At 45.0% G+C, this 17,951-nt stretch overlaps 1 protein-coding gene across 29 annotated transcripts in view; it reads left to right on the top strand.

The window, feature by feature from the left end:
- The window catches only part of LOC138582666 (protocadherin gamma-C3-like), a 1,158,828-nt gene that overhangs the window by 667,129 nt on the left and 473,748 nt on the right, over nt 1-17,951 (top strand). Inside the window, exon 1 of one of the 29 annotated variants that reach the window (XM_069654178.1) lies at nt 11,435-13,930. The exons of 27 other annotated variants lie outside the window; for them this stretch is intronic. In XM_069654178.1, the coding sequence (XP_069510279.1) occupies nt 11,513-13,930 (2,418 nt within the window). In that variant the 5' untranslated portion in view covers nt 11,435-11,512. Of the gene's footprint in view, nt 1-11,434; nt 13,937-17,951 lie in introns of those variants that run through there. One more of the 29 variants, XM_069654154.1, reaches the window with a different exon arrangement.

The raw sequence follows: 17,951 nt of genomic DNA, 5'->3' as shown, positions 1-17,951 counted from the left end.
ACCTTTTTCATTTGTCAACCGATAAAAAGTTGACAAAGAAGAAAACCTCAGCTCAAACCACCAAATCCTTGGCCATCCTGACAAAAGCTGGACAGAAATCCTTCCCTCGGTCCCAGGGCAGGACTCAGTTCAAGCCCCAGGCTTTCTCCTGCTTCAAAGGGTTCTGGGTCTGCGGTACACGGGGGCCTGACAGGTTGCCCAGCGACAACAGGAAGAAGCAGCAGAGGATGTCACACGGGTTTTTCCGCTCACTCTCCTCTGCCCCCACCTGTGACTCCAAGAAACAGTGACGTCAAGGTCAGGACACAGCTTGCCTGTGACGGGCTGTTTGGCACTGTTCCAGGACACCTGGAAGCTTCTTTTCAGCAACCCGTGGATCCTATCCCGTGGATCCTATCCGTAGTCTCCACAGGCTTCAGTCTTACTGTTCCTTTGCCTCTACCATCTTCTTCTCCTCTTCGTCAGATCGGGTCCCTGGCTCTTTTACAGGATGGCCTTTCGCTCTTGGAGATGCAGGCAATAGAGCCAGTTCCTCTTGTAATCTGGGGCTCTGGATACCAGAATTTTTACTGTACCCAAGAACAACCAAGTTGGCCTGAGGGTTATCCTGAACCTGTCATTTCTAAATCTGTTTTTACCGCTGGAACGCTTCAAGATGATTACTCCCAGCAAATAGCCGTGGCTCTGTGCGCAGGGGACTGGATGTGTTTTCTGGACCTCAATGATGCGTACCTGCATGTACCCATCTACCAACCGCATCAGAAGTTTCTGCATTTCACGATTATGTCATACCACTTTCAGTACAAGGTGCTGCCCTTTGGCCTGAACCCGGCCCCTTGTTTCTTCACAAAGTTGATGAACGCAGTGGCGGGCCTTCCCCGCTTGGAGGGCCATCATCTGTACCCTTATTTGAATGACTGGCTGGTGATGGTGGGGTCCCCGAAGGGGAGGTGCACTCCTGCCAGAAATCGGTGGATATTCATCAGATGGGGTTCTACCTCAACCAGAGAAAGTCACAGTTGTACCCATCTCAGGAACTGGTCTTCCTAGGGTTGCATTGGAACACTACCGTTCAACGGGTGTTCCCTACACCTGAGAGGCTTCTGTCCCTCTGCAAGGCAGTGGGGCATTTTCTGGCCAATTCCAGCGCATTCTGGGCTCCATGGCCTCCTGTGTACTCACTGTACAAGCCTCAAGAAGAGGCGCCTCAAGCTCCAACGGGCAGCCAATTGGGATCAGGATACGAGATCTCAGTCGGACAGGATTTCAATATCACCTCTACTACTGCCCGATCTTCTCTCGTGGCTGATGGATGGCAACGTTTCAGTGGGAGCCCCCTTCACTCGACCGGATTCTACCCTGATGGTGAAAAAGGACTCCTCCCTTTCGGGCTGGGAGGCTACACTGGAGGGCTATGCGATGCATGGAGCATGGTCCAGGACGGAACCCCTCTTGCATATCAATCTGCTCGAGCTTAGGGCAGTGGGCCTGGCCCTTAAGGTGTTTTTGCCCCTCATCAGGGACAGGTCGGTTCTGTTCAGGATGGACAATTCTACAATGTTTTACCTGAACAAGCAGGGTGTCACTTGTTCCCCCCTCCTCTGCATTGAGGTGGTATCCATCTGGGAATGGGCCCTGATGAGGGGGATTTGGATTTTAGCAGTCCACCTCCCAGAGGACAGCAATGCAGAGGCAGACCAGCTGAACCTCTTGGGGTTCAACACCTACGGGTGGGAGTTTCACACTAACTCCTTGTTGCCCCTGTTCCAGCATTGGGGGCTCGTGGACCTTGATTTTGTTTGCATCCTCTCTAAATTCCAAATGCCCCCAGTTTGCTTCATGGGCAGGACGGGGTCGGGGGTCTCTGTGAGATGCCTTCCAGATCTTTTGTCTCGGCCGTAGGTGTTATGCGTTCCCGTCCACCCCGCTTCTCTAATGGACACTCTTCAAGTTCCGGGCTTGGTGGGTTGCAACCTCATCCTGATTGCCCCTATGATCTTCAAGACCCTGGTTTTTCAGATCTGCTGCAGTTGTGCTCCCAGTGACCCGTCCACCTTCCGATCTCCAGCAGGGAATTCCTGACACAGCAGGGCGGGGCGGTGGAGCATCCACACCCGGCCAAGCTGGCGCTGGCGGCCTTGTTCCTGATCAGCTAAGGCCTCAACATGCTCCAATTTCGAACGAGAACTGGAACATCATTTAGCAGGACAGAAAGCCCTCAAATAGGGCCCAGTATAAGGGTAAATGGACTAGGTTCTGCCATTGGGCTTGTGACAAGGGTTTGGACCCTGTCACCTGTCCTCTGAATGACGTGCTGGCTTTTTCAATGCACCTGGCTTGTTCTGGTGTTCAGGTGGATACTTGCTGCACTTATTTGGCTGCCATTGGGGCATAAAGAATTCCCCTGAGCATGTGTTTTCTGTGGCCAAACCGGTGGTTAAGGCCCATCTTAAAAGGATGTGTTGGCATTTTGCGCTGGTGCATAGGCTGACCTAGTCTGGGACCTCAATGTGGTACTGGCAGCTTTTCAGTGCAAGATTTTAAGCCAATGCCCTTTGTGGGCATCCACTTGATAACACTAAAGGCGGTTTTACTGGTGGCTCTAACCTCTGCGCGCAGGGTTAGTGAGCTGTATGCATTGTCCTCGTACGAGCCCTTCACCGTGTTTCACAACGACACGGTCATCTTGCGCTCTCACCCAAACTTCTTGCCCAAGGTGGTCTCTCCATTTCAACTGAATCAGGAGATCTGCCTACCGGTGTTCTTCCCAAACCCACAATCAGAGGCAGAAGGGGCCCTGCATTCCTTGTACCTCAAGAGGGTCCTCAAGTTTTATTTCTCGCTGACAAAATCCTTCAGGAAGTCAGAGGCATTGTTTGTGATATTTGGGAGCTCCTCCCCAGGCTCTCAAGCTTCTAAGGCTTCCATCGCCCGTTGGACGGTTCAGGCCCTTTCGAAGGCGTACACGGCCATGGGCAGACCTGTTCCTGGGGGATTCCTCCCCCTGTAGTCAGAGCCAAGGTCACAGCCATCACGTTTCAGAGACATGCTTCTTGGGATGTCATCAGCAATGCAGCTACTTGGGCCACTCTGTCAGCCTTCTGTAAGCACTACTCACTGGACACCATCTCCCGGTGCAATGCTGAGTTTGGTCAGGAGGTTCTGAAGAACCTTTTTGCTTCATCCTAGATATGAGGCAGGTTATCACAACTCCACCCTATATTCCTGTTCGGTGGAATCACCCACAAGGATAGAGGAAAGGGGATGGAATGTATGAGTAATTAAAGTTACTCACCATAGTGACTAGAGTACTCATAGTCCTTAGTCCCCTTTCCTCCCTACGTCCCACCCACCTTCCCGCGCTAGTATGCCAATGGCTGATATGTAATAGGCATAGCCAGGTATCTAAGCATCCAGTGTTTACAAAGGGGACTGAGGTGAGGCGCCGGAGAGCGGGTCCTCTGCAAAGCATTCCCACGCCTGAGGCCGGACCCCTGCACGCTATACTAAATTTAATGGGGATGCTTAACTGACAAAGTTTCTGGTACCGTCCCCATCTTGGGGGACGCTCACAAGGATGGAGGAAAGGGGACTAAGGACTTTAATTCTTTTACCACCGGGACCCATCTCTCTCCATTTTCCTACGACTCCCCACCCACAAGCCCCTCTCTCATCCTTTGCCTTTTCTGCCATGTACAAAGAGAAGAGACTACTTTGATACATCCAAGTTGGCCATATTTTTTGCAGTATTTTTATGGGAATTTGGGATGCATGCTCAGCCAATTCTATTTGCACTTTGCCCACTTGCCAAGCGTGCTAAAGCAATATTCACCTCAAAGGTGGGCATATCTAGCTGGCAGTGGCCAAGGGCCCTTTGTATATTGCTTAAATAATACCCTAGTGCAACACTTTCAATGTGCACAGTTTATGTTCACCTGAGGCAATAACTGCTGGTGTGTTCCAGTTGTGGCAGAGCCGATTGCCAGAAGAGTTGTTGTTTTACCTGGCTATTTGTTGAAGGTGTGTTCAAATAGTTCTGTTGTAAGCAGCTTCCTAGACCTCTTGTGGACCTTCATCATTCCTGGGGAAGTGGGAAGATCATTCCATAGTTTTGGACCTTGGCCTGAATTGATCTTTCCTCAATGGAGGACTCTCTTGGCTGTGGTGGTTGTATGCTTCATGCTAACTGCCAATCAGAGGTTCTTGTTGGAGCAGTATACCTGACAATGCTCTGAAAACCTTCTGTGTGGTCCCAGATAGAGTAAGGCAGATTCCAGATATTGAGAAGACCAACTCTTACAAAATGAGAATCGGATCAAAGAATGAAATGTGATTTGAGATAACCTTAACTTCAACTACAAGTTCAACCCAAGAGGACATTCACACCAGAAAAAGAGCATGTCATAATTAAATGAATGCTATCTGCTCAAGTGTTTTACAAATATGTGACTGCCATAAAATCATAGTCTTATTTTGGGGATTTATTTGCACGTAATACATTAATTTTGCTACTTATATATCTAGTTTCTCTTTTGGATCCTTTGCCAAAATGGTGACACGTTTTTAGAACAGTAAGTTTCATTAGAATATAAAGATTTAAGGTTTCTGAAGAGTAAGTAAAAACGAGTAACATCTAATCCGAGAATAACTAATCTGCTGATACCATAACTGCATTTATTGGCATCATTAGAAAACAATAAATGACAATCAACAATTAAGGAGCCACATGTCCATGGGATTTTTCAGATCCCAAACCTTCATTCTTTTTTTCTAAATCTTAGGGAAAGCAATGTATTTTTGGCACAAAAAAGCGTACAGAATGTACCATTGATAACAGAGCGGAGGACATGGGTCCTTTACAGTGGGGCGAGAGAATGTAACTTGAAGACCAGATGTTGCAGGTGAAGGTGGAAACATGAACCAGGGATGATGACCACACAGAATGACATGGGAACGGAATTGTGGAGGAAGTGCTGCATTAAGGATATCAGTGTGATGGAAAATTGCTATAGGGTTGTCCATAAAGGGTAGGGAGAGAGGAAAACAGGTTGATGTGGTAGCGTAGAATGCTAGGAAACGGATTCTTCAGAAAGCTTTGAGGTTCAATTTAAATAATGGTAGAGTTGGAGTAGTACAGAGAGGGAGAGGAAGAGCATTCCCAGAGTAGGGGAGCAAGGGGAGAGAGATTGGAACCGAGAAGGAGCACAGGGGGCTTGAGTGGTGGCAAGGAGGTGAGTTTAGGATAATCTACACAAGCAAGGAGGAGAGTAGCGAGTGAGTTGAGCAGATAGATTGGGTGGGCCGAATCCATGAATAGTTTTGAAGATGTTCAGAAGAAGTTTTTACTTAGCCCTTTGTTTCATAGATAACTAGCCAATCTGGTGACGGGCAGGGGAGGTAGAGGTAAAGTGAGAAAGGTTGAAAAATGTGCAGACCGTGAAGTTGAGGGCTGAGTCCAGAGGTGTAAAGCATAGTTGATAAGGCCATCGAGGAGACTGGAGTTGGATATAGAAAGGACTAAGGAGGAGATTAGCTGTTTAGCATTATTGAAAGGAATATGATGACAGATTTTTCTGATATTGAGGAGGTTGAGTCTGGCTGCAGTGGCAGATTTGGAGATGAAGGGGGAGAAGTTGTGTGATGGGTCGATGATGGCACCAAGGTTACGAGCGGGAGTGGAAGCAGAATAAGGAAAGTAGTCAGGAGAGGAGAAGAAGAGGAGAGGAAGAGCTAGCCTGTTTGGCTGGGAAGTAAAGAACTTATGTATTAGTGGAGTTGAGTATGAGTGAGTGAGACGACATCCAACATTTGATGGCAGAGGGACAGTTTGACATTTTTGACAACAGCGTGTCGGATAAAGAATGAAAGGAGAAGACGATCTGAGTGTTGTCAATGAAGAGTTGATGGGAAAAGCCATAAGAGGATACTTGGGAAACTTGGTATTTGTTGATAACTAGTCTATGATGTCACATACAATAGCAAAATTACATATATGTTGATATCAGTTTATAGTGGTCATGCAACTTGAAAGACATGTCATAAACCTTAAAGGAAGTCGAAAACAAATTGCATTACACATCGCTAGTAAACAACATAAGTAGGATGAGTCTTATATCTTTTTTTAATGTTTGACTCTCCCAATTTTAAATAACTTCAACTTTTACAGTGTGCAGTTTCCTTCATCCCAATTACAGAACCTGAATAAGCATCCATTATAGACAACACTTTATTCCACTACAGTATCAAATGTGTTGGCCCCAAGGAGCATTAGGGACAATTGTAAATGTGAATGCATTCAATTACAAACAATATTATGAACACATATATGTAACTTGACTATTGCTTCTGATGTTATAGTATAGTAATGAACAAAGACCAATTTAAAATGTAAGCTTGTGATCCAGAGAATCCAACGGACATGTTGCTCAGTTAGATAATTGTTGAATGTAATTTATTATTTTCCAGTAACTCCAATTCATTTGTTTATGGTATCAGCACGTTGGTTCTTCTCTGCATTAGTTGCTATTGATTTCATATGTCTTATATAAGGTGTGATGCTTCCTGAATACCAATAGCAGCATAGATACGTGGTACTTGAATTAGTTGAAACATAGGACAGTGTGAGACACTTCAGAGTTAAATAGAAATTAGATTACGTGGACAGGAGTGCTGAAGGTCAGTCTAGGGCTTGTCTTCCACAGTAAATCCTCAAGGTTGGACAAGAAGCTGAACATAACTCTAGCCCCAACAATGGGTTTTATAACTCTCTAAATTGCACTACAGCCTTCTTCACTCAAAGTCCCATTAGATGCACTGCTTAGCCGTTGCTGCTGGCGTGTTCATTGGGTCCAACGCTTGACATTGCGTCCCTCTTCATTCTGGTTCTTTTGTCTACCACTCCGTCTCTGATTTTGAACTCTTGGTTCAGCCTAATTTGAGTTTACTCCGCTGCCAGAACCCCTTTTTATCAAAAGACACGTTTTTTTAGCACAAAGTATTTTTGGAAGGACCTCGTTGCTCTGAAAATATAGATTAATGTCTGTAACTGTTTATTGGGCCAATGGCCCTGTACCATCTGCAAGACCGAACAGCTTCTGCAGACAACCTCTTCTATTATGGCAGCGTACAGTGGCACTATGTAGAACTCTCGTCCTCTAAAAAGAGGGGGTGGGGGAGGTGGGGAGAGCTTTCCAAATTATTGACATGATCGAAGGATGGAAATCATCTATAGAGGGGCTCTGCCGTCAGAAAGATGAAACAATTGACTCGGAAATGTGTAATCAATCATAGCCACTGGTATTTCCTATTGCCATCTTTCCACGTCATTGGTTAGAGATTTCCCGATTTTAATGTCACTGACATGTATGCTCCAGATATGATTTATAAGTGGGAGTATTTTACTCCATATTTTTTAAAGCTGGAAGTTAAATATTTTTTTAGGGAGTAAAAATGTAAGTCGAATAACCAATAAGAGTATTTTATAAGTGAGCAAAAATATGTTTTAATTACAAAACTGGACATTTTGTTGGATGAATATTTATTTATTTGCATCTAGTTATTCATGCACTTTAAAAGAGACATGTTTACTTCTTCCGATCAGGCAGTTATTATAGTAGATTCTCCCTGTGGTACTACCTGCACTACTGGTCCAAACACATCCATTGAACTTTGTGAGGGAGGGCACACCGTTTTACGTGTCTGTTTCTTATTTTTTGTTGGGAGTATTTTTACTTCCTATTTTTATTTTTGGGGGGTATTTGCCTACTTTTAGGGAGTAAAAGTGGCCAATACACCCTTTAGCTGTAGGTCTGTGTATCCCCCTGAAAGATAAAGTCCTCAACCCTCCGCTTCACTTAAAGCTTCAAGGCCTCCTGGTGGTTAGGAGTGATAAAACTTGTTTTCATTATTCGGGTGTTTATTGCTTTGGGACGCAACAAAGTTCTTTAGAACCATAGGGGGAAGTACATGGCGAGGAAAGTAGCAAAATAACGGAATGGGGAGCTAACAGGGTAGGGCGAAGGCGGGCAGGTTGGTAGCAAGGGATCTTCACGAAATTAGGGTGGGGGGAGTGAGGAGCAGAACACCCAGTCTCAGGAAGGTAGGGAAGTGGAGGGTGTGTGAACCTAGGTGTTAGGTAAGAGGAATGTATTGAAGTGGAGGGTCTTGAGCTCCTTTCGGGAACTGTAGAAGCGAGGAGGTGAGTCTGATGTTGATGGGGAAGGTGGTTCCAGAGTCTTGGGGCATAGAGAAGGCCTGTCTTCTGATTTTTTCCTTGCTGCACTGGTAGATTTCAAATTCGCACATGTCCTTGGATTACCATGAAATGATTGAGGAAAAAAAAAGACGTACTAAGAAATTACCACATTTTTATAATGCGGGGGGGAGACCCATGCCCCCCCACACTTTCCTGCCCCACCCACCATCGATTTTTAATAAAAATTAAAATAAATCCCTAACGAATTAGACCAAAAAATGCGGTCATTTCTCATTAGGTATTTTTGTATTCGATCATTTCTGCAGATACCCATTCCTATACTTCATGGCAGTCCATATGTTACTGACCCTTACAATGAGGCTAGCTCCAGTCAGTGTTCCTTCTACCAAAGAGAGAAGAAATAATAATATAGTGCCATCATTGTGATACCTCATGCACCAATGGCTATCTCTGATGGAGATCAGACTGATCCACTCCCTGCAGCTTGGTTCTGCTGCTCTGACTGCACCAAGCGATGATGCTGTAGTAGTGTACGGTGGACATTAGTTCAAAAGTTAAGGGGAACATAAAGTGTGACATGTCCCAACATCATACCTTAAATGAAGCAAATCAGAACAGGGATATGGGTTCAGGTGAATTAAACTACTGTGAGCAAGGTCTGTGATCACTCCCCATCCATCATAGAGGGAGATAATTTCTGGATGCTGATAAAAAATGAGTTCCAAAACTGAGGGATAACAAAAAAACATTCCAAGTCATCCTTCATGGGGTGATGTCTACATGGACACACCCATAGACACCTCTCCCCGATAGATACCATGTGCACCCGTGTGTAATTCAAATGGTTTAAACTTAGCTAACATAGGTAGTTATGCACTAGAAGACACACAATACAGTTTGCTGAAGTGGACGCTTAATGCCAGAAGAATCGGCTTAGCAAAAAATACTACGGGGGATAGTGACTTTCCTGCTTGCAAGATTCTCTGACGTTCCCCGGCCACTTTGGACACAAAGGTGATTTGTTAATTTTTTGGAGGGCCGGGGGTGCCACCGCAATGATGCGCTGGCCAGCCCCTTTTATTCATTTGTGTAGTGTGCATGCTCCTAGCAATCTCGTGGGTTCTGACAGCGCATTTCACTCAATTGCCCACAAAGAGCCAGTTATCACGAAATGTGTGCCAAAGTTAAAATGCCTTTGTGGTCGTGTTTGAAGGATAAAAATGCAAGCTGGAGAGCAGGGGTTTACACTTCACAAAAAGGGATATGTGAGCGTTTGGAATGAACCTCTCGTATTGCGTATCCCGAGCCTCTGGTTGCAAACTGGCACCAGTAGTTGCTTTTCCTTTTCGCGCTTTTCAAAATGCAGCTCGTTTGTGAGTCAAGGCGTGTTTCTGAAATGCATGAAAACCCACTTTCCAACCTATGGTTCTCTCAATTGAGTACTGGAGGCAATAGGAGGCAATAGGATTTCCCCACCCATGATGCGCACAGCCAGGCGCCCATGATGAAAAGTGGGCAGCACTTATTAATGCATGCGAGGATCGGCCACTGCATCGCATCACTCACGTGGGAAAAATATGTTTAGTAACTTGAACGCTTTGCAGTCTTTGAAGCAAAACATACCCTTCACACAACCTTTGGGAGCTCTATATTTGGGTCAGTTGAACAAGCCGGAGACATATGTTTTTTTGAGTTCTTTAAAGAAATGTAATTTTCCTTGCTGCATTCCCATAACTGTTATCTCTTGTAGACCTCTTGTGGTGATTGATAAATAAAATCTCTGCATACCCTTCACCCAGAGTGATTAATTTCACAATTCATTTGTTATTAAGAGAGTTATGTTACACTTAGAACTCACACCATTTGACTAACTGGTTACATTGGATGTGTATGGAACATGGCCCCAAAGTGGTGTTCTTCCAACAAGGATAATCAAATTCGAATAGTGTTCCTAAATATGTCCTCCCAGTTGCCAAATGACTATGTGCAAGGGTGGCTTACTCAGTTTTTTAAGTGGGGCCGGGCCCCGGGCAGTCTCCAAAAAGTGGGGTTGAGCCGGGGCCCTGCCGGGCCCCTCCTGGTCCCACACAACATTGGCGGGATGCATTATCCCAGCATGGCTGCAACCGCAACAGGAGATGCGCCCGCCAGTTTAACGTCAGGCGAGCTGACAGAAGTGCCAGCCATCCACAGCGTCGCTGAGGCTGGCTGGCACTTCTGTCAATCACTGTAACTTCATCAGAGGAAGTTACTGTCCCTTTGTTTGCCCTCCCCAGGTCACTGACCCTTGCAGGCTCAGTAATCTAATATGCAGATTAGGTCACGGAGCCCGCGGGTTCACAGAGGCTGAAAGACGCCTTGGGCTCTGTGATCTAGATCACGGAGCTGAGGCGCCTTTCTCCCTCGGCAAAGCTTTATAAAAGATGCCTTGCACTGTGTACGTTTCAAGCCATCCTTTATAAACGTAGAAATATTTCTACGTTTATAACAGACGGCTTGAAACATACACATTTCAAGGCATCTTTTATAAAGCTTTGTCGACGGACAAAGCCACCTTGGGTTTTGTCTGTCCTCAACGCTTTATAAAAGATGCCTTGAATTGTTTACGTTTCAAGCCATCTTTTATAAAAATAGAAATATGTTACAAATGTCTATGTTTATAAAAGGTGGCTTGAAAAGTACACAAACCATAGTAAGGGAAGCACACAAGTGTGCATAAATCACTATGGTTTGTGCACTTTTCAAGCCACCTTTTATAAACATAGAAATATGTAACATTGCTATGTTTATACAAGATGGCTTGAAAAGTACACAAACCATAGTAGTAGGCATACAAATATATAAATGCTCACATGTATGTGTTTGTGCACCTTACTGTGATTTGTGCACGTTTAAGGCCACGCCCACAATGGAAGCCACGCCCCTCAGACGAGCCCCCCCCCTCAATTTCTTAATCCACTTAAAGCACTGGGCTTACTGCTAATTATTTACTGGAGCGAGGGCATGCCAATGAACAAGAAAAGTGGGTTCTGAACATAATCAGCAGCAGCATAGGTGCAATTATTTGTTGGGACACTGGGCGGCGCTGTTCACCAGCCAGAGAGAAATACAAGGACAAAGCCAGCGAACCACGTGCTACTAAGAAATCAGAAGCACTGTGAGGTTCGGTGGAAATAGCCATTAAATCTCAGTGCGAGTCCGTCTGAGCTTCAGTGAAGTCCTCCCTTCGTTCAGTCACACTCACAGCTGAAGCCTTTAATTGCAGTGAGAGATAACAGGAGGGACACATCTACGGCCATGGCTGGGACACCGAGAGGCTGCGGCCCCCGGGCTCCTCTGCTGCTCGTCGCTGCAATGCTGGCAGTCTGGGGAGCCGCTTCTGGGCAGCTCCGTTATTCCATTCCCGAGGAAATGAAGAAAGGCTCTTTTGTGGGAAACGTGGCTCTGGATCTGGGGATGGACCCCCAGGAGTTATCAAAAGGGGGAGCCCGCATCGTGTCCAGAGGTAGGAAGCAGTATTTTACTCTCAATGTAAACACCGGGCATTTATACGTCAGTGAACGAATAGACAGGGAAGATATGTGTGGGCAAGCAGTTCAGTGTCTGATAACTATGGAGGTCATTTCGAAGAATGTTATGAAATTGTTTGCAGTGGAAGTGAACATTCAAGATGTAAATGACAATTCGCCCACGTTCATCACTGATCAAATAGAATTACCAATTAGTGAAATCGCTGCACCAGGAGAACGATTTGAGCTGCCAGAGGCACACGATGCAGATGTGGGAGTGAACTCTCTCCAGAGCTACCAGCTCAGTGCAAATAAACACTTCACCCTGGATGTAAAAAACAGAACCGATGGCACAAAATCTGCAGAGCTGGTGCTGCAGAAATCCCTGGACCGGGAGGAGCAGGAAGTGCACAGCTTAATCCTCACAGCCACTGATGGGGGCGACCCGGTCAAGTCGGGGACAGTGCGTGTACAGATCAATGTCTTGGATTTCAATGACAACGCCCCAGTGTTTGACCAGCCTGTCTATAAGATCCGGGTGATGGAAAACTCACCCAAAGAATCCATTATTGGGACCATCAGAGCCACTGACAACGACGTGGCCACAAACTCCCACGTAACCTATTCCTTTAACAAACCGAAGGAGAATGTTTTACAGAAGTTCAAACTGGATTCTAAAACCGGAGAAATAACACTGATACAAAATTTGGATTTTGAAAAATCAGAATATTATGAATTTGAAGTCAGAGGAAGTGACGGGAGCTTGTCATCACGCTGCAAAGTTTTGATAGAGGTCATTAACATGAATGATAACAGCCCGGAGATTGTTATGTCATCTGTGGTCGGGGAGGTTTCAGAAAACAGCCCACCGGGTACAGTTATTGCTCTTCTGGAGGTGTTTGATGCGGATTCAGGAGCACATGGCAAATTTAACTGTTTCCTGCCCCCACAACTCCCTTTTCAGTTAACAAAGTCAATTGGGAGTTATTACAGTTTGGTAACTGATGGGGTTTTAGACAGGGAACAGGTTTCACAATATAACATAACAATTACAGCCACAGACAGTGGAACTCCCCCACTGTCAAGAACTGAAACTGTCAACCTTCAGATCACAGATGAAAATGACAACCCACCACTGTTTCATCAAATGTCATACAGTGCCTACATCTTGGAAAATATACCCATGGGAACTAGCATTTTTGCAGCCAAAGCAACAGATTTGGATTGGGGCAAGAATGCCAGGATCAGTTACTCCATCGTTGATGGACACATTGGGGATGTGCCATTGTCTTCCTACATCTCCATTAATTCTGAATCTGGCGTCATCTATGCACTTCAATCCTTCGACTTTGAAAAGTTCAGAGACTTTCAGATCCAAGTGAAGGCCCAAGATGGCGGCTCTCCAGCTCTGACGAGTAATGTCACTGTGACATTCTTTATACTGGATCAGAATGATAACACCCCTGAAATATTGTACCCCTCTGCCCCCACGGATGGCTCCTCTGGGGTGGAGATGGCTCCTCGCTCCTCTGAGCCGGGGTATCTGATCACTAAGGTGGTGGCTGTTGATGGGGACTCTGGGCAGAATGCCTGGCTCTCCTACCAGCTGCTGAGGGCCACAGACCAGGCCCTGTTTACTGTAGGTCTCCACACTGGGGAAATCAGGATCAGCCGCCCTATTATGGAGAAAGACGCAATTAAACACTATCTGGTGGTGTCAGTGCGGGACAATGGGCAGCCTCCTCTCTCTTCCTCAGTGACAGTCACCATAGTGATGGCTGACAGTATGCCAGAAATGCTTCATGACGTCAGTAACCCTTCAGCTCCCACAGACATGGAGTCGGACCTCACTCTGTATCTGGTGATCGCTGTTGCTGTTGTTTCCTTCTTGTTCCTTTTCCTGATCATTCTGCTTGTGGCCCTCAGGCTTCATCACTGGAGGGAGTCCCAGCTCTCTGAGCCATCAGGGGTTAATTTCCATTCACTTCCCGCCTCTCAGTTTGTGGGGATTAATGGGGTCAGAGCTTTTCTCCATACATATTCCCATGAGGCCTGTTTAACAACAGACTCGAGAAAAAGCCAGATTAAGTTCCCCGTTACAGGTCATTCTGACGCACTTTTGGGAAATCAGAATTCTGAGACACAAGGACCTCTCCTCTTGGAAGATTTGTTATGTATCGGGAAGGAAGACCAGCCCTTCATTCAGGTAAATGTAAGTATTGTGTTGTATATAATTGGTATGTTGACTTTTATATAATATGATCTGTGACTGAGTTGCATTTCCCTTCTATGCCACACTCTTTGGAATACATAAAATACTCGACAACTGGTAGAAAGTACATAAAATTAAGTAACACGTATTCCTCATTAATGTTATATCGTTCAGAGTGAACTGGTGTCCGCAATCCTTTGATGTTCTGAAGTACTCTCACTCTCTCAGGAAATCACAAACAGCCTTTGATGTTCTGGGAAAATCAATGTAACTAAAGTAAAAAGGGAGCAGCACTTGGCATAAATAATCAGATCCACAGCGATCTCGGTCCCAGGCTCCTGCTCGGTCTGGGTACCACATCCGCTGCCTTGTCCATTTCCTGTTTGTAGTCCCATCTCAGTGCATGGAGATCTTACACATGGCAGTGGAGTGTGTTACAGTTCCTAATAAAATATGGAGCATATGCAGTGCTCCAGGTAAGATTTTGAAGTGGGAGTATATGACTCCATATTTTTGAAAGTTGTGAGTAAATTCATCTTTTAGGGAGTAAAAACACGAGCCTCGTTCCCAATCGGAATATTTTATAAATGAGTAAACATATGTTCAACTCTAAAACAGAAATGTTTTTGTGAGAAACCTATAGTCGTTTCTTTATGTGTTGCTACATGACCTACTGGTCCAAACACATTCCCGGAACTGTTTGCGTGAAAGCAGGGGCACACGCTCCTGTGTGTCCATTTCCCATTTTTCGGGGGAGTATTGTTATTCCCTATTTTTATATTTTGGGGGTATTTGCTTATTTCTAGGGTGTAAAAGTGGCCGGGACACCCCTTAACTATAGGGCTGAGCATATGCTCAAATTGAGAACTAGAAAATCATGCAAAAGTAATGTATGTTATTACTTACAAAGTTCAAGTTTGGTATTTTCTACTCCACGTTGCCCAAATAAAAAGTGGGTAATTCAAATGTTAAAAGTTGTCCTTTTTAAGTTATGGTACGTTATGCTCCTTTATGTTTCTTACGCAGTATTTGTAAAGCACAGCCTTTCCATTTCCATTTCTTCAGCTCACTGATGGTGTCACTGGGATGAGAGGTTGCTATACCCGAGGTGAATTGCTGTCAGTGGATATTACCCCAGGGGGTTGCAGATGTGCCTGTTTGCCAACACCTTAAAGTGTGATGTGGGTATAAAGAGGTGGTGTGGCACAGCTGTTTGTTAGTGTTGGAGGGGGTGTGGTAAACCAAAGGATAGTAAATAACTTCATATTCACTCTCTAAACCTTCTGCAGGGTATTATGCATGCAGGAGTGGGCTAAGCCATAGAGGTGGCTCATCAACCTAAATAGTGAGAGTCGAAGGTATGGCTGCTCGCGGGATTTTAATTCTAGTCAGGGACTGTGGATTTGGACCGATTTGTTCCATTTCACATCAAGGGAAGACGTGCTCTTTTATTGGAAATGTGCCTAAATATCTGGGTCGGGACATGAAGCTGTTACATCATCACAGGTAAGACCCAATATTGCAAGTTCAGTTTAAACAACCAATATTCATACAACAGTGATTTCATTGACCGAAACATGCTGGCCAGGCAGGTGATGCAGTGTGTATTAAACATGTACATTCGACTTAAAGACATATTGAAATCCTTTGCCATAGAAATAGAGATTTGGGATATTAACGGCAGTACCCAATATCTTTACAATTATTAAATATTGTGATAAGTTGTTGAGAGCTCTGCACCAGAGGCATGCTGTATAATTTGCCATGAGCACACAATGTAGACGGGGATTGCAGGATTCGTTGCAGAGGTACTTAATAAACACAAATATACAAAATATGCTGGATGTGAAGACAGCAACTGGTGTGATGAACGCGGCTGCTTCAGAAATTGGTAGATCAGGAAGATAAGGACTGTCACCTACTGCTGCACACAGCTGCACATTGAAGGGAGCTGGTCAGAGAAGGCATGATGCCCCTCTTTGCCATTGCTCTAGCTGTTTATAAGCACACTATGTGTATCGATCTTTCTACGGAATGTTTCTATTGGAGAATGTCTTGCAGGGATAGCGGTGGCATCCATAGCAGCTTCTGCGAGTGCCCAGGGGCCATTTCACTGAACACCATCCCTGACCCACATTGGGGAAACCACCATCACATCATGACATTGTTCTAAATTTAGTGATGGTGACCTATATGGGGGACAACAGCATTATGAAAATATGTGAAAGTGGTGATGGTAACATATGTTGGAGGCACCAGAATCATGATTGCAATTTTGAGTTGTGGCACATATTGGGGACATGCACTGAGGACATATATTCGGGACACCAGGAAAAGGAATCTGATATACAGTATCATATTTTGGTGGCACACACATCAGGAATGTGATTTACAGTGCCATTGATTACATATGGTGTGTATACCAGCATCATAAAAGCTTCTTTATAGTGCCAATGATGTCGTATAATGTGCACACCAGCATCATGAAAGTGTTTTAAAGTGGAAAGGATGATATCTATTGTGATTGCCAATACAATTGATGTAACTTAAAGTGGCAATTATCACATGTTACGGGGTCACCTGCATCATGAAGTGATGTAACTTGCCAACGATGACATAGTGGGCATCAGTGCCATGACAGTGGTTTGAAGTGGCAATGACGAAATATATTAGGGGCACCGGCATCGTGAAGGGATTTGAAATGTCAATGGTGACATGTGCTCTGGGCAGCAGTGTCATGAATGTTTTTACAGTGGTGTTGGTGACATAGCGTGGACAGCATCATGAAAGTGTTTTAAAGTGGCAATGATGACATATATTAAGGACATAAACATTGCAGATGTGCTTTGCTGTGGCAGTTTTGGCATATGGGGTGAGCAGAGCCATCATGAAAAATGCCTTGTTAAATGATCCTCCATACTGTTGCTGACCTGGCATCTATAGAATGTTTGCTTGTGCTCCCCCTCAGAACTGACTTTTAAATTGTATGGAATCTGGGAAGAGAATCCCCTTAGCCCCCCGTAATCTCTCTGCATTTGTTTGCGTTTCCTTGCTATTCTTGCTTTCGTAAACATTTGTGGGAAATATTCATGCCCTGCCACTGAAAAACGGTTACCAGCCACCATAAAATGTATTTGTGATTAAAAATAGATGCCTGTAGAGACAGCAGTGAACTTATGTTTGTATTTATGTAGGAGTTAGAAACATGGTTCAGAAGCAATATTTGGAGCGAAGGTGCCTTTGCGAAAGATTGATTGAAGTGATTTGTCTGTGAACCAAGTGATGGCTGGTTTGACTGGAAAAAGTGGAACCGGGGACCGCAATCGATGCACAGACATAATTAGGAAAGACAAACAAACATGGCTTGCATTGTTATCTATGTTTAAGCAATAGACATATTGGCATATTTATAACCCTGATTGTCATTGTGGAGGGGGTGGTCTGTGTGGCGAGTGGGGGGTAAGAGAGGCTCCCTCACCCGGTAATAGGTGGAGTTTGAGGCAGGTTTAAAAGAGTGACACTGATGGACTGTATTGTAAAGCTGGTTCCTGGAGGAGCAGGTAAGCTTTCAGTATGTTTTTCTTAAATGTAGCTTCATATGGTTACACCAGCTAAGGATAGGAACATGACATGAGCTGGAGCAGAGCGCACTGGCTCCCACCACCCAGGCTACATGGCTCCAACTGCCTGGGCTGGAACACACACTCCTACAACAGCATCCCAACATTCCTGCCACTCACTGAACTTTCTCTCCATGACATCCCTCAGTTCAAACAAGCAGGAAGACAGGATACAAGACGCTGGCATTGATTTTGGAGGGAAACCATTCCAGTGGAAGGGGGCCATTATAGAGGAGTGGAAGCAGATGAAATCATAAGGCAGGGATGAAACTTAGAGGATCTCAGAGAGCGAGATGAGGAGTAGAGAGAGATGCCTTCAGCAAGGGGAGGCAGCACCGTTTGTGGATTTGAAGACACGAGTAGGAATTTGAAGAGAGTGATTCTGCATAGATGGA

Source organism: Ambystoma mexicanum, chromosome 3q (assembly GCF_040938575.1).
Source record: "Ambystoma mexicanum isolate Mex_15411 chromosome 3q, UKY_AmexF1_1, whole genome shotgun sequence".
NCBI classification, from domain to species: Eukaryota; Metazoa; Chordata; class Amphibia; order Caudata; family Ambystomatidae; genus Ambystoma; species Ambystoma mexicanum.
Note: the sequence above shows the minus strand (reverse complement) of the source record. Positions and strands in the feature narration are given on the sequence as shown.